At 50.7% G+C, this 14,291-nt stretch overlaps 5 protein-coding genes and 1 non-coding gene across 6 annotated transcripts; 2 read left to right on the top strand and 4 right to left on the bottom strand.

Annotated features, from left to right (window-relative positions):
- Window positions 1–29: 29 nt before the first annotated feature.
- On the bottom strand, window positions 30–2,236 carry ASPVEDRAFT_49354 (uncharacterized protein; the record flags this gene model as incomplete). Its single annotated transcript, XM_040814150.1, has 10 exons — window positions 30–345; window positions 420–659; window positions 718–946; window positions 997–1,064; window positions 1,121–1,214; window positions 1,261–1,348; window positions 1,401–1,565; window positions 1,619–1,720; window positions 1,780–1,959; window positions 2,165–2,236. The coding sequence occupies 10 exons, from the start codon at window positions 2,234–2,236 to the stop codon at window positions 30–32; spliced, it is 1,554 nt and encodes a 517-aa protein (XP_040663090.1).
- A 399-nt stretch (window positions 2,237–2,635) lies between these two features.
- ASPVEDRAFT_t20 lies at window positions 2,636–2,729 on the top strand. The gene has a single exon. It is a non-coding gene; the product is annotated as a tRNA-Phe (tRNA).
- A 190-nt stretch (window positions 2,730–2,919) lies between these two features.
- ASPVEDRAFT_183916 (zinc-binding alcohol dehydrogenase family protein) lies at window positions 2,920–4,035 on the bottom strand (the record flags this gene model as incomplete). Its single annotated transcript, XM_040808916.1, has 1 exon — window positions 2,920–4,035. One exon carries the CDS (start codon window positions 4,033–4,035, stop codon window positions 2,920–2,922), a length of 1,116 nt encoding a protein of 371 aa, XP_040663089.1.
- A 264-nt stretch (window positions 4,036–4,299) lies between these two features.
- On the top strand, window positions 4,300–5,944 carry ASPVEDRAFT_286712 (Zn(II)2Cys6 transcription factor domain-containing protein; the record flags this gene model as incomplete). Its single annotated transcript, XM_040810142.1, has 3 exons — window positions 4,300–4,382; window positions 4,428–4,727; window positions 4,783–5,944. Coding segments are annotated over 3 exons (1,181 nt in total), but the record flags the coding sequence as incomplete, so codon positions are not given.
- Window positions 5,945–7,013: 1,069 nt separating this feature from the next.
- On the bottom strand, window positions 7,014–9,011 carry ASPVEDRAFT_119045 (putative mucin; the record flags this gene model as incomplete). The annotated part of the gene is made up of 3 exons (XM_040805663.1): window positions 7,014–8,134; window positions 8,192–8,465; window positions 8,517–9,011. The coding sequence occupies 3 exons, from the start codon at window positions 9,009–9,011 to the stop codon at window positions 7,014–7,016; spliced, it is 1,890 nt and encodes a 629-aa protein (XP_040663087.1).
- A 712-nt stretch (window positions 9,012–9,723) lies between these two features.
- On the bottom strand, window positions 9,724–10,302 carry ASPVEDRAFT_24287 (uncharacterized protein; the record flags this gene model as incomplete). The annotated part of the gene is made up of 1 exon (XM_040809653.1): window positions 9,724–10,302. One exon carries the CDS (start codon window positions 10,300–10,302, stop codon window positions 9,724–9,726), a length of 579 nt encoding a protein of 192 aa, XP_040663086.1.
- Window positions 10,303–14,291: the final 3,989 nt, after the last annotated feature.

Genomic DNA, 14,291 nt, shown 5'->3' with positions numbered 1-14,291 from the left:
GGAGGGGTCAACACCCCAACCATTTAACGTTAATTCCTTTTCAAGTCCCGATCCACCAAATCCTCCAAAATAACCTCGCCCTTCTTCTCCGCCGCAATTCTCGCCAGTTTCAATCGTCTCGTATCCCGCTCTGTCTCCCAAGTCACCCACCACGTCACCAGAGTCAAGATCGCACAAAGTCCGACGAGCCCCATGGCGACGGAGAACGGAACGCTGTAGCGTGGCGCATACTCGCTCTTGAATATCTGTGGGCCAATGGCACCCCCGATCTGCCCGTAGCTGTTGACGAACCCGATTGAGAAGGCAGAGCCTGTGGCTCGGGAGGTGGTTTGGACGCGCCAAGGCCTGTTATAGTTACTTGTTAGCTATGCACTCATACTTATGGTTATGGTATGGTATGGTATGTGGAAAGAACGCACCACATCACAGGATACCAGCCCGCCGTCAAAGCATTCCCGATCAACGTTACGGCGTATATAGCGCCGTTACTCGGGTATGCAACAAACACCCCGTAGCAGACAATGATGACGAGAAGAAACGAAAGCGGGTATATAGGTCTCGGTATCCGACTGCGGTCTGCTGTGATGCCTGTAATGGCGATGAAGAGCAGTCCGCAGACTGTTATGGGGATATTGAGTAGTTGGGCCTGGGCAATGCTCCTACACATCATCAGCAATGCCGTATCGAGTCAAGTGATGTTTTTTCTCGTCAACTTACGTATAGCCAAGGTTGGCGATAACGGTGGACTGGTAGAATGTCACGCCGTGCGTGCCTACAGTAAAGGTCGCCCAGATGAAGGTAAACAGCCACAGCCTCAGATCCTTCAGAGACTCGATGACCTCGCGGAGTTTGAAGTTCTGCTCGCTGGCTCGAGGGGCGTTGGATGGGAGCCGGGCCTGGATGAATTTCTTCTCTTTCTCGGACAACCACGATGCCGTCTCGGGGACTGTTCACGGTATTAGCAGTTGGTATAAAGATTCAAGGAATTATTCTTACAGTCGGGAAGTAGGAACCAGATGGCAACGCCGAAAACGACGGTTGCGATGCCCTCTACGAGGAATAGCCTGGATATCTCAGCATTAGTTCCAGATGACGAGATAGCTTGAAGAACGATATTTACCATTGCCATCCAGAAAGGCCTCCTGCACCAGATACAGTGTCAAAGGCGTAAGCAAGAAGACCGCCGAAGATATTCGAGATGTTTCCGCAAATATCTACACATAATTAGTTTGTCGCTAATTATCAAGCTGCACCACTTACAAAAATAAAGTAATCGCAGGGACATCTCGTCTGGGCGATACCAGTATGTCATCTGGAGAATGACACCAGGAAACTGGCCAGCTTCGGCCTGTTATTCTGTTAGCAGGTGTAGATATCGTCTTGATTTATGGGCAGCGTACCACTCCCAGCAAGAACCGGGTGGTATACAAGCCACCCTTATTCTTCACCGCAGTATTGCACATCAGAAAGATACCCCAGCTGATCATAATCCTGGATTGCCATTTGGAAGGAGAGAATCTCTTGAGAAGTAGATTTGAGGGTGCTTCCAAGACGATATAAGGGACCTATCACATCCAGAGTTAGCAACACTCCCTGATACGCCCCAGGGATACCTTACATAGTAAAGCACCGTGACCAAGTTATACTCATTAGACGTAATTCCAAGCTGCGTCATGATATTATGGTCCGTGCCCTGGTTCATAATCCGAGCATTGGATATCTGCAACATTGTAAGTAATACAAATACGGCAGCAGGCAAGAAGTATAAGGTACACGCACGTTATTGCTATCCAGATTCTTGAACATAAAAATAAGCGAGCAAAGCGACATAAGCCGCCAATCAATCCTGCGCAGTAACTTCTTTTCCTCTTCTGCCGTGAGCAGCGTCCTAGCGCCCATCAGCTCTGGATCATATCCCTCGATGCGGTCTTCTTGGCTTGTTGAAGCTTCTACAGGAGCCTCGCCCCGTTTGGCAAAATGAAGCTCATTGCTGACGCCGTTTTCACTGGTCGATGTGATGTCAGTGGCTGTGGTCGTACCCAGGGGCTTTGAAGCGACCTGTTCGCTTCCTTTGGGTGTTGACTCTATCATAGTCGTGGGTTGTCAACAATGCAGTGTAGGAAATACCACCCTCTAGCAGCAATCACTCGGTATATATGCAGACCTCGATCTCTTTTTTAAAACCGCCAGAGGAGATTTTAGAAGCTGCAATACCCCGACACGACGCAGCAGGCATTGTATCATAGTCCACACGTATTGCGAACGCTAGCACGGTTTATCTGCATGGATCACGCCAACAGAGGAGACGATGGTGAGTGTTGGATCCACAGAGGCTACTCCAACCTCCCGTCCAGCTACTGTATTAGGCTATCTATCTACTTGCTTTGAGGTGTTGCATACCGATGTCCAGATTAATTCTACCCTAAGTGAAATTGAGGCCGGGTAAAGATATACAGGCCCAGCCAAGATCGTCGAGTTTCATAAGCCAACACTCGGGCATTGCACTCTAGCCCTGCTTCCTCTCTTTTAAAAATTACTACACCAAAGGGTCCGTTTGCCATGAACCATTCTGTTTGTATTAAATCGTAGTTTGTCATGGTGATAGTGCCAGTATGCGGACCACGTGACAAGCAATGGGGTTATAGCTCAGCGGGAGTAGCGTTCGACTGAAGTTCCAACTTCATTCATCCTTAATCGAAAGGTCCCTGGTTCAATCCCGGGTGACCCCAAGTTCTTTTGCATAAGACATTTTTGCCTGGAATGTGGGAGTGGAAAGTAGTGGGTGGATCTTGGGTGTCTACGGGTCCACAGCTTGCCCTAATTTATATAAGTTGCATACAGTCCTGTTTGCACAATATCAATGACACTTCAATCAATGAAAACAAGTACAACCGTCCTCTATCTTCTATGCTCAGGCTCTCACTCCGCAATCTCAACAACCAACTTCGTACAGCTCACCCCACGGAGTAGTTGATCCAGCCCAACATTAATAGCGTCCAAACCCCTCCCTACAACCATCGGCTCCGGACTCGGAATGATAGAGCTCTTGACCAGATTCTTCCTCAGCCACGTCCCCATCCAATACCGGAACTGCTCCAGCCTCTCCTCTTCCACCATCGACGGCATCACAAAGATCGTCTGCACCCCTTCCACAATCTCCGCATCCGGGGGTACCACAGGCGCGGATGCAATCTTCCCTCCTCCTTGCTCCCCTTCTTTGTCAAGGAATGCCTTGAGTACAGCCTGGCACGGTGCCAGTTCCCCGGTTGCAAGGAAACAATGCCGGATCATCAGCCCATCCTCTTTGGCCGCTGAGATGATTGCACCAACAACATTCGAGTCTTTGTAGCCGAACACACGGTCTGCACCTAATGAACCCACATATCTCATATTCCCCACCCCAGATGTAGCGTACACAGCCGCGAAAGAGGAGTTGGGATCGTCACGCAGTAATCGGGCTGTTTGGACTCCCATAGTGCCGACGCTGGAGGAGGCGCCCCAGATTAGAAGGGCTTCTCTTTTCGTTACATTATTGCTGCTGCTAACTTGCTTCTCTCCGTTGACATCGGCGTCTCTCATCCGCGGGATCCCCATGGCATCCCACGCGCTAAGAGGCACCTGAACGGCAACAGGCAAAGTCGCCGCCTGATTCCAGGACAATGACAGGGCCTCATCCGGAAGTGGCACAGCATGTTGCCAAGGGACAAGACATCTCTCCTGAAACGGACCATAGTCCGGATCACAGGACTTCCAGACGCAGGCAGCATAAGCTGCAATGCGAGTGATACCCGCTTTGAAAGAAGGTGGGACGTCGTCACCGACCTCGAGGACTAAGCCGGCAAAGTCGAAGCCAATTACCGTAGGATATTGAGGTACAAAGAGGCCGCTGCCACGCATATGATTGTCTGCTGGGTTGAGGGCTATAGACTTGACAGCGATGAGGAGTTCGCCTGGCCCTGGTTTTGGGGTGGCTCGGGTTTGGAGCTCAAAGGGGTGGCCTTTGGCTAGAGAGACGGCAGCGAGGTGGGTAGTCATTTTGTCTTGGGTTTGAATTTTGTAAAACGAGATTGTATCTGCTCGAAATATTGAGGGATCAGCTCCTTCTTATGCAATTCCGCAATTCCTCTATGATTCAGCGCTGCCCTGATTATAGATGCAGACAGCCAATCAGAGGCCACTGCATCCGACAGCAGGCTAGATTGTTCCTAAATGGGTTTAGCGTGACAAGTGACTACTTTAGGGTCGACGACAGTCATCAACTTCCCCCTCTACGGATCCCATCAGCATTGAATCAATTGAGTATGGAATCGACTCGTCCGGAGCGTAGACGTCCGCGCAGATCGAGATTTGGCTGCCGGAATTGCAAGCTCCGAAAATTGAAGGTGGGTGGCTCTTCCAACTGATCTACTGCTTGGCTGACCGTAAAGTGCGACGAGGGAAAACCGCACTGCAAAAGATGCAGTTCTTTCGGGATACTATGCAATTATACGTGGAATATTCCAGACCTTCAACCTATAGTGTCTGGCTCAGGGAGACCACTGGTGGTCCAGCCCCCTGTCACCAGTGCTGTCTGGACGTCCGACGAATCTACTTCATTTCAATACCAATTGAATGCGAAATGTCAAGACTTCATCACCCGATATCTAGGAAACAGTCTCGTCAGCACCACCCCAGGTGATGTTAATATGGTACATGTTAATCGCAAACTCCTGGGACTGGCATTCACTGTAAACATCAATGAAACTGTCACTATTCGGGCATATCGACTAACATGCCTGACAGTATCCTTATTTAATGCACGCCTCCCTAGCCGTGGCATTTTCATATGATCGTCATCTACACGGCTCACTAGGCTCCCGTCGCAGTCTAGAAGAATGCTACCACTGGTCCCAAAGCACAACCCTTCTCAACAGGCGGTTAAGGAAACCAATCAAAGAAGAAGACAAGGATCCAATCTGGGGAACTGTAGCTGCCCTAGCTGTCTTGTCCTTTTCATCACCCGACGCGCGCACACCCGAAGAATCATGGCCCTTGAACTCCTCTAACCAGTCCGATCTGAACTGGGTATACATGGGCAAGGGCAAAATGTCCCTATGGGATATCGTGAACCCACTACGACCGAACAGCATTTTCCGCATCATGGCAGCAACCTTTGCTCAAATGAACCTACCCTTACCAGAACGTGGCATAGAGGGTATACCAGCCCCCCTAGCCGCCGCTTGTCTCCTAGAAGACTCCCCTTCTACAACACAAAACGATAATCCCTATTTCGACGCTGCACACGCCGTGTCCCACATCCTGCACCTCCCAGATAGCGAGGTCACAACCGGCCAAACCCAGCTTTTCACGCGCGCCATCCATGGCTCTTTCGAGGATCTGCTCCGGAATAAAGACCCTGTGGCGCTTTTGTTGCTGTATCTGTGGTATCGCAAGACGAGCCGCAGTATCTGGTGGATTGAGCTTAGAGCTAGGGTTGAATGTCCTTCTATCTGCAAATATCTACGGACATATCATGGAGGGAATGCTGCTGTGCAGGCATTTCTTCCGGGGGGTACTCTTGCTGATAGATGGGATCGTTAATAACTGCGACGGATTATACGATACCACTACTCCTGTGAGAAAAGGACTCGACGATAACGAAAACAATAACGAAACTTGAAAGTTTCCACTATAGCCTCACGACAAGGATGCCTACTCGTACAACCCCGCCAACTCCCTAGACTCTACGGCCGATGATGGTGACAAGCCAAGCTGCAGTGTTGACTATATATATCAACCTATCTTTAATTGATACTTCACTACCCTACTGCTGCTTTCTCTCCATGTACTTGGACTCGGGAGTACAGTGGGGTATTTTGAGTTTACTAGTGGCAAGTGGACCCGATTGGCTGTTGTGAAACATGATTGGTTGGATCCAGCCAACTGTATATGAGAGATGTACAAACATGTTAATAAGGATACTCTGAGCTCTATTGGGCTTTTAACAAGGCTCTGACTGATAGTTCAACTGTTTTCCAGTTATCTCACCTGATATCAGCAGCATAGATACAACAAACCCAACGAAGAGGCCGATTATAGTGGCTGAATTACAGTCGTACTCTCCCCCTCCCCATTGCAGAGCGATGAAGAACATGACTATCGATGAGACGAACAGTACGCAGCCAATCAAGTCCAGCTGGAAGATTCTCTGGAATATTGTCTTTTCCCGGCCACCGGTTTTGTTCTGTCCATAACAAAACAAAAAAGCTGCGTATGATATACTCCTATATTGGTGACTCCGATTCCTACCCTCAACCACAGGGCCTGATCAGCCAATAAAATGCTTAGATGCAGCCGGAACTCGACAAGAAATGGGGCATTCATTCCACGGCGCGAAGGTGTTGTTCGGTGCTTTATAGGCTACCATGGCGAAGAGTATGGATGGATTTATATGTTTGAAAAATAAAGATTGGGCCGAAATGGCGCTGTAGTATGCCGCTGAGCTCATGGATGATGTGGAGGATGCGGAATTTCCAGTTTGGAAGCTGATACAGGGCGAAGTGGTTCTGCTTGCCTATTAAACTTCAGCCTCTACGGCTTGAATATTGACGGGTTTACAAATGTTTACTTGGAAAATAGGTGCACGGCTGAGAGTAAACTCTCAAAAAAGCTTTAACTATTTTGGACAAGGTGACCGATCAATCGGCCTGGGGATAAGCATCCCATGTATCATGCAAATGCAACACCTCATGCCAGTGGATGCTGATGGTATGAGGTAAAATCAACGCCATGGTGATGCTGTGGCCGGAACTAACAAAGACAAATCACCTCCGGGTCCCCGAAGAAAATGCATGTAATGCTTCTTGCATAGAAACCCATCTATGATGCCAAAAACGCCAGAATAAATGCAAGGTCATAACGAAGTAAAAAGGTGTACAGTATACAAGGTTTAGGGTGAATACAAAAGGGAGATAAAAGACGTAGGGGGATATGGATGCGAGTCATGAATCGTGAGCGACGTAAAAGGAAACGACTCAGTAGTGTGGAGTGGAATGGAAGCTGGGTGGAATGTACGGTCCTTGGGTGAATGCATCGTGGTGGAGGTAAGGCAACAACCCCGTTCTGCGCTCAGCAGTTGACTTCCCTAACGGCTGATAATGCATATGGTCGAAAGGAATGGAGCGCTGGTGCTCGAGAGAAGCTGAGGGCGGAGGAATCAGCAGCGTATTGACGCTTCGCACCGGACGGTACGGGGAGTTTCTGTTCGCCAGGAAGAACGATGGAGAGAGGTGGGTAGTTGGAGTGTGGACAGCGTACGCAGATACGGCAGGTGAAACCGTAGCCGACGACATGCCGTACGGGCTGCTGTGGTGCCTTGACGGATCAGGTAGAGATAAGCCCGGGGTCAGCACACCGTTCGACAGAGGTTGAGAGGCCGTGAATGTCGGAATCTGCGATGCCCAGGTACTAGGGTTGTAGACTGGAGGCATAGTAGAGCGACTAGGTGTGGTGGATAGCTGAGGCAGGGAGGTGGGGAGGTTCGGAACAGAGTTGTTGGGAGGCAACCGTGGAGCAGGTCCAGGAATGCTCTGTTGTGGCGGTGCCGATGTTGGAGCCATCATTGGTGGCAAAGCCGGCACGCTCATCTGAGTCGCAGGTGGCAGGCTTGAAGACGGAAGCGGCATATTCGGCAAAGCCATTTTCTTGGACGGATGTTGCTCTTCAACTGGCTCTTCATAGCGCCGCTTTCGAGAGGTATTAATCGGGGGTATTTCGCTCGCGGCTTGAGAGAGGCCACCATATGAAAAACCATTCACAGGGGGCCATGGTTGGGAGTGTACAGGCTCAGTGGAGGGCGATGGCAGCCTCGTGGAAGTCGGTGACAGCTGAGTTCGTGCGGCTCCGAAGCTCGGCGAGAGACGAAGGACTGGAGGGGTGGGAAGTACATCGTTATTGTCCGAAGCCAGGGGTGCGCTATTGAAAAAGTCGGCAAATAGGCTGAGTTTGACGTGCCACTGTGCCCATTCCTTCTCGGATGCATAAAGGTTGTATCGAAGGTTGCTTAGAAATTCCACCTCCATTACATGGATCTCCTGAACCGATATCCTAGACACATCCGCCCAGGTCTTGTTGGTGTAGGTGTTGTCGTCGAGGACTAAACCCGAGTATTAGCACAATCATCCAGCCCAAAGAGATGGGACGGGGGACTCACATTTGTTCCCCAACATGAGAGCAATTGTCATCAGGCGGTATTCGCTGCCCTTTTTCCCACGCACTGCAGGGTTGGACTTTTTCAGCCGGTAGATGAAGAGAAGCGCCAGCAGAACAACGTTCTGGCTCACTTGCGTCGTCGAGAGGATGCTCGACACCCACTTCTGGAAGCCAACTGAAGGGATCGCTTCAGGCGAAAGTGAGGCCCCATGACTGGAGCGTTCCTCGATCGCCCTCAGCTTCGGCGAGCTCTCAAACCAAAACAGGCAGGTCATCTAATAGCAAGTTAGGCTTGTGGTCCTCTCCAAATAGGTCGATATCCTTACCTGAGCAGCAAAATCCGGCAGGTTTCCCTTCCCATTGTTGATTGAGGCAGGAACCTGGAGGTAAGAAGGTCTGGAACTATCCTTATCTTTTGTCTGGTTGTCCGTCTGATTGTCCGTCTGGAGATTTGACGGTTGCTTGCTGAGCACCTGAGTTTTTGGTTGTTGCTGCTGCTGCTGCTGTTGCTGCTGGGTCATCCGGTTTACAAAGTCAGCACCCATCCGTGGATAGGATGGGACTTTGTTGTACACAGGAACAGCATATCCTTCGGGTTTCCCTCCATAAGAGTGTAAGTTTGAGTAGGCGACGCCATTCATGTCGCTCGGAGGGGTGGGAAGGCCGTCCCTAAACGGGCCGGTCCAAGGAATATCAGGCACCTCCAAATGGTTCTGAGAGTGTTGTTGCTTTGTGATAGCAGCCGGACCGTCTGTCCGTGAGTCGTGGGGAATCGTCGGGGTAATTGGAGGGGCAGCGAGATACGAATGCGTCGAGAGCATCGGTAGAGACATATGGTAGAGATCTGAAGTCCGAGAAAACCGGAGAGTGGGGAGAGAGGAAGAAATGAGACCTTGGAAGCCGAAGTGTCATGAAAGTCCCATTGATGATGGCCGGTGTTGTTGAGCAGGTTTGTGTTATTGAAGGGCTGCTGCTACTAGTATAGGTAGTATAGCAACCAAGCGGATCCAGAAGTGAATGTTGTTGGCGGTGCCCTGTCAATGGAATGAAGGCACGTTGAAGGGGTGAAAGCCAGGCCACCAGTCCAGGACAAAGATGATCGGTGGCATAGCAGTGAAGGGTTCAGGCAGGCATGTCATACATATAGAAAGAGACGCTTGAGTAATAATATATGGAAGGCGAGGTTCGGATGGAGTTATGGATCGCAGCCATCCAGAGTTGCAAAGCCGGAGCCGACTAGACCAAAAGGGTAAGTGAGAGGGAAAATTAAAAATTAATTTAAATAATAAAACGACAAATAGGAAGCGGAATTTTAAAAAGAAACGATTTAGTATAGAAGACAAGATCCATCGCGCCCAAATTTAAAATCGAAAGGGCAAAAAAGGAAAAAAGAAAAAAAAAAAGTCAAAAAAAGACTAAAAAAAATTATGAATGGGGAAAGGGAAAATTAAGGGAAGGGCGAAAAAAAGAAAACGGAAATTAAACGAAAAGAGGTGAAAGAAACCAAAGTGTAGATGATAAAGGACGATGAAGTCAAGGCATCATCTCAGCAGCAGCAAATAATGGCACGGCATCGTGAAAAGCTCCGCCCTTTGGCCAGGGTGCCGGACGAACGAGGTTAGCCCCAGCGCTGTGTCCATTCGCAACGGACAGAGTTTGAGCCGGGCCGGACGCAGGTCCAAAGGGCTGATCCTCCTTTTGTCTTGGAAGAGAAGGTGCAAGTGAAAATGAAAGTGAAATACCGGTTGATGTCAGAGCGGCGGGGGTGGATGGGAATGGGATTGGGGGAACGGAGAACAAGGGAAAGGAAACAAGTGGATGCATGCGATGGGCAGGAGTCTCAGTCAGCCGAGAAGGGAAGAGAAGTGAACCAGACCCAAGGCCAAACCCAAACCAAAGAACGGGGGCGTTGCTAGGCTGCCAGGAGGGATGGATGGGTGGAAGAAGGGACGGGAAACGAAAGACGAAAAAGACGAGTCCGCCAGCCCCATCCTCGATCCAATGGCAGCCCGGCCTGACCGTCACATTGCAAGCCCAGTGCGAGTCTCGAAGGGGGGCGAAATCCCAGGGGGCCGGGCATTGCTGGCGGTTACTGTGGTCGCTACTGGCCATGGTGTGGTTGATCACCGGAAGCCAAAGGAACTTGGAATGCCTGGCATGCTTCCTTCGTAAACAACGCCCGCACTATCGTATCATCGTATTGAATCCGCGGACTTGCATGTCTTCGTTCGTCTTCCAGCGACCGTCCACTGGCTGGTGGTACAGCAAGGTGGGACATGAAGTGGTGATTGAGGTGGATGGGAGGGCGCCGAGAGTGGACTAGGGTGTAAAATATGTCACAACATTACAGCACTCGGTTTAATTCAGGACCCAGTCAAGAGGCTGGCACCCTGGCCACGGCAGAAAATTCGGCGGTTGGACAGTGAGGGGGGCGACATCATGGACTCAGGAGATGCTAAACTGCAGGTGGAGTTGCAGCCGACTGCGACTGCGACAAATCTGACCAGGAGTCCAAGTCACAGACGAAGTACCTCTCCACTCCGCAAGTGAGACCAGGTCATGAAATTGTGTCTTGTGCAAATGATGCCAAATGGATGGATGGGATGCAAGGTGTCTGGCTGCACAAATCAGAGGCACCCGCTGCGTATCCCCATTAACACTGTTACCGTCATTTTTTGCATGCGTCAGCAACCCGGGCGACCAACGGGCCAATCGCCGCTTTCAGCACAGCCTTGGAAGCCCGATCTTCCTTGGGGCATGGGGCCACAATAATAAGCGCCCTTGGATTTCCGGCAACTGGCAAGAATGAGCAGGAGAGAAGAGAGGATTAGCGTTTGTTACAACGTTCGTATTATGGAGGCCTGGTGGCCGCTGAGGCGGTGGCTTCGTCGTTATCCACCCCAACCAAATTCACCACAAGTTGGACAAGTTGACCTCCAGACTGGCCGGCCGCGGTGTTCCGTGTATCGTCCAAACAAAATTACGTCTTAGGTCATCCTCCCGCCCACCCTCGCTCCCAACTGGTCCAATCCAGCTTCTTTGTCGGGGAACGAACTTAACCAAAAGTTCCAACTTCAGTGGCAGAACTGGAGGTTGAAGGATGGCAAACCCCCGAGGATAGTTTTGTCAGTCAGAGAGCCACCCAGCTGACGATCCATCAAGGTGCAGCTGCTGATTCCGGTTTCCACGTCCGACGCCTGGAGCACGTCAAGGTGGTCAACCAGTGTGCTCGTGGATGCCACTGGATGATACGTATCGTAACTGCTTTCGGACTAGCCTGGCTCAGCACTGGCAGCCTCCTCCACTCCTCTCGTCCATAGTTCGGGGCCATCTTGCTCCTTCAGGTATACTTCATGCTGCAGCCTCATGTTCTTGGGTCGCAGATTTGAGCCCAGACACTCTCCGTTCTCCATCCTGTAAAGTAAAAAAGATGTCGAGGCAAACTGTGATGGCGCTGCGATGGGGTCACCCACCCCAAACAGTACATCGGTGCGAGTAAGGTATCGTCATGCTGAATCGTCGTCTGAGTTACGCCAATCGTTGTCGTTTGATGCCGATGGGACAACATCATATACTTCAATCACTCCAATAATGACTACGTTCCAGGAAAGAAAAGAGGCGCAACGAACAACCCAGTCATGGGCGGCCAAACACCGCTAGGCCTGCGTCACGTTTAATAATCAGTAATAAACGAGCCAAGTCGAGCATTGACATGCGCAGTGATAGCTCTCTCGTCTGAGCAGGAAGCTAGCAACTTGGAATAGTGTACGGAGTATGACCCGCCAACGAAATGGTCGTTGCCTTCAAAGCGTGGAACTACGGAACACTCGGGCTAGACAATTTCTGCATCGGGCACCTCAACCTGAGGACAACCAGAGTTCAGGAGGAGAGATATCCGACCCTGATACCAGTAGTGCAGACGATGGCTTCAAGATGATTCAATGAAAAGCAACAATCGAGTCGATCGATGCGCTCGAGACGACACCTCAAATACGACCTCTCATTCGCCTGATTGCCCAGCCGCGGCCACCGCCAACCCCGCCCTCTCGAATTGTTTCGCTGGCCAAGGGGATTGAAGGGGGAAATTCCGCAGGATGAACCCTCCTGAACACAAGTGGTATCCGCAACCTTGGTAAAAACAATCCTGGTCTTGGTTGATTGTGTGTGGTGGCCTCTGTTTCGGTTTCTTTTTCCTGGACCGAGCAACATTCCAGGCCCAACCCCTGCAATAATAAGCTAAACGCCTGTGTTCAATGCAGCTCGCTATCTCAATGAACCCTGCCGGTGACCGAGAAAACGGATACTTCAAAGTTCAAGGATTCGGGCGTGGTCTATCATGTATGCTTTCGGAAGTGCTCACATCCCTGACGGCATCTGCTTTGTAGGCAAAATCCCCCTCGATTCATCTCTGGGGCCCATTATCCATCGTTTGAGGGCGATTCATGGCTGGTCTTCGCCAGATTTAGCAAGGCTTCTTGGGGTTTGTGATGCGCATCATCCACTGCCTGTGCTCCTCTTGGTCCAAGTCGCTTGGAAAACTGGGCCTGGGGCAACAGGGGATTGTTCCAGTGAATAGGAATCCCTGTCCTCCCAGCTCAAAGGGCAATCATGTGATTTTTTATTTCACTATTTTCAATACCGGAGACGATGGATGATAGAAGACAAACTAACAGCAGGCTAGTCATGATAGGCTGATACACCGATAATCTTGAGACTCGAGCCAGACTGCCGCTTTTTTGCCTTTTCAGCTTGGACTGCAGGATACGGATCGCCAGGCTCTGGTGACGACTTCGGAGACTGCTCCATAACGAGGGATTATTCTCGTTTGCTCCAAGAAGACGACGACGACGACGCTCTTGCATTTGAGTCAACTCGTTTATCTCCAAAATCCGATCGAACAATCCACAGCCGCGTTACCTTTCGTAGTTTAGGTCGTCCATAGCCTGCTTATTTCCAGCCCGCATGGGACTGACTCTCGTCGTCACCTGTTACCAGCCCACTTTGTAACGAGAAACTGCCTAGATAATTGTAACATGGCTTGCCGCCAGCTGGTCGTTCCAGAACACAAGAAGAAACGACTCTCCGAGCCGGTGGAGCGCGAAGTGCCACCGCCTGCCCATTGGCCGAAACCGAGAGGATTCATTCTCGTCAATCTGCTGAATTCACGAGTTGCGTATCAAAGATCATCGTCATCATCATCATCATCAGACTCCAGCTCCCATTTTATCTGGAACCTTCAACCTTGGCTAGGGCCGGGCTATTCACCATCCAGCAAAGCCAAAGGCGCAGCCGCGGACGCCGGATGGAATCATATGGAGTCAAGGCGTCCACGACGATCGGAAGTGTGATCCAGTTTGACTCCAGCGCCTGAGACAAGACGCAATAATGGTGATATTGGGAATGGCTTGCGAAGTATTGTTTCCATCGCTTGCATGGTCGCAGTTGCAGTCCAACGTCTTGTCTTCCAGCCGTGACCTTTTTGCTTTTTTTCGACTCTGAACAGTAACAGTTAGTGAACACTACCCTTGGACTACCTTGAACTACGGTGCTATTCACGGTATCATGGCGGCGATCTTGACGAGCAAGTCAGCCTCAAGGCAATATCCGGGCAAACTTCAGATGCTCGTGCTCTAGTCCCTCCCCGCTAGATATCCCTTTCCCCTCTTTGTTTGAGATGTAATTATTACGGGAGAGAAGGCCCGCATGCAATCCTTTCAGCCGACACTTCTCGAGATCAACAAGCGAGGGCCTGCGATTGGCAGGCTATTCGCACCCCGTTCTTGAGCTGTCCGCGCTCCGGAGGAAACTTCACATCAGAGAAATTGATAACCCCAATGGCTCGGGGACGCTGGGCGATTATTACTTTTTTCCAACCCGCTAGTCGTAGTCCATAGCAAACGCCGTTAATTTCGATAAGTCCCAAATTTTGCAGCCAGCTTCCAACTCGCCAGTCGCCACAACGCTGCGTGGAGTGTGACTCCATCTTCCAAATTGGTCACCGCCACGACCGAGAGGTCTCCGCAGGCGGCTGACTCAGCGTGCACGGAGCTCGGCTGGGACGCGCCCCCAAAAAGTCCAACCGAGTCAACGACGCGTTCCCC

The sequence above is a fragment of the Aspergillus versicolor genome (genome assembly GCF_001890125.1).
Source record: "Aspergillus versicolor CBS 583.65 unplaced genomic scaffold ASPVEscaffold_1, whole genome shotgun sequence".
Classification (NCBI taxonomy): domain Eukaryota; kingdom Fungi; phylum Ascomycota; class Eurotiomycetes; order Eurotiales; family Aspergillaceae; genus Aspergillus; species Aspergillus versicolor.
This window is presented reverse-complemented; position numbering and strand designations above follow the sequence as displayed.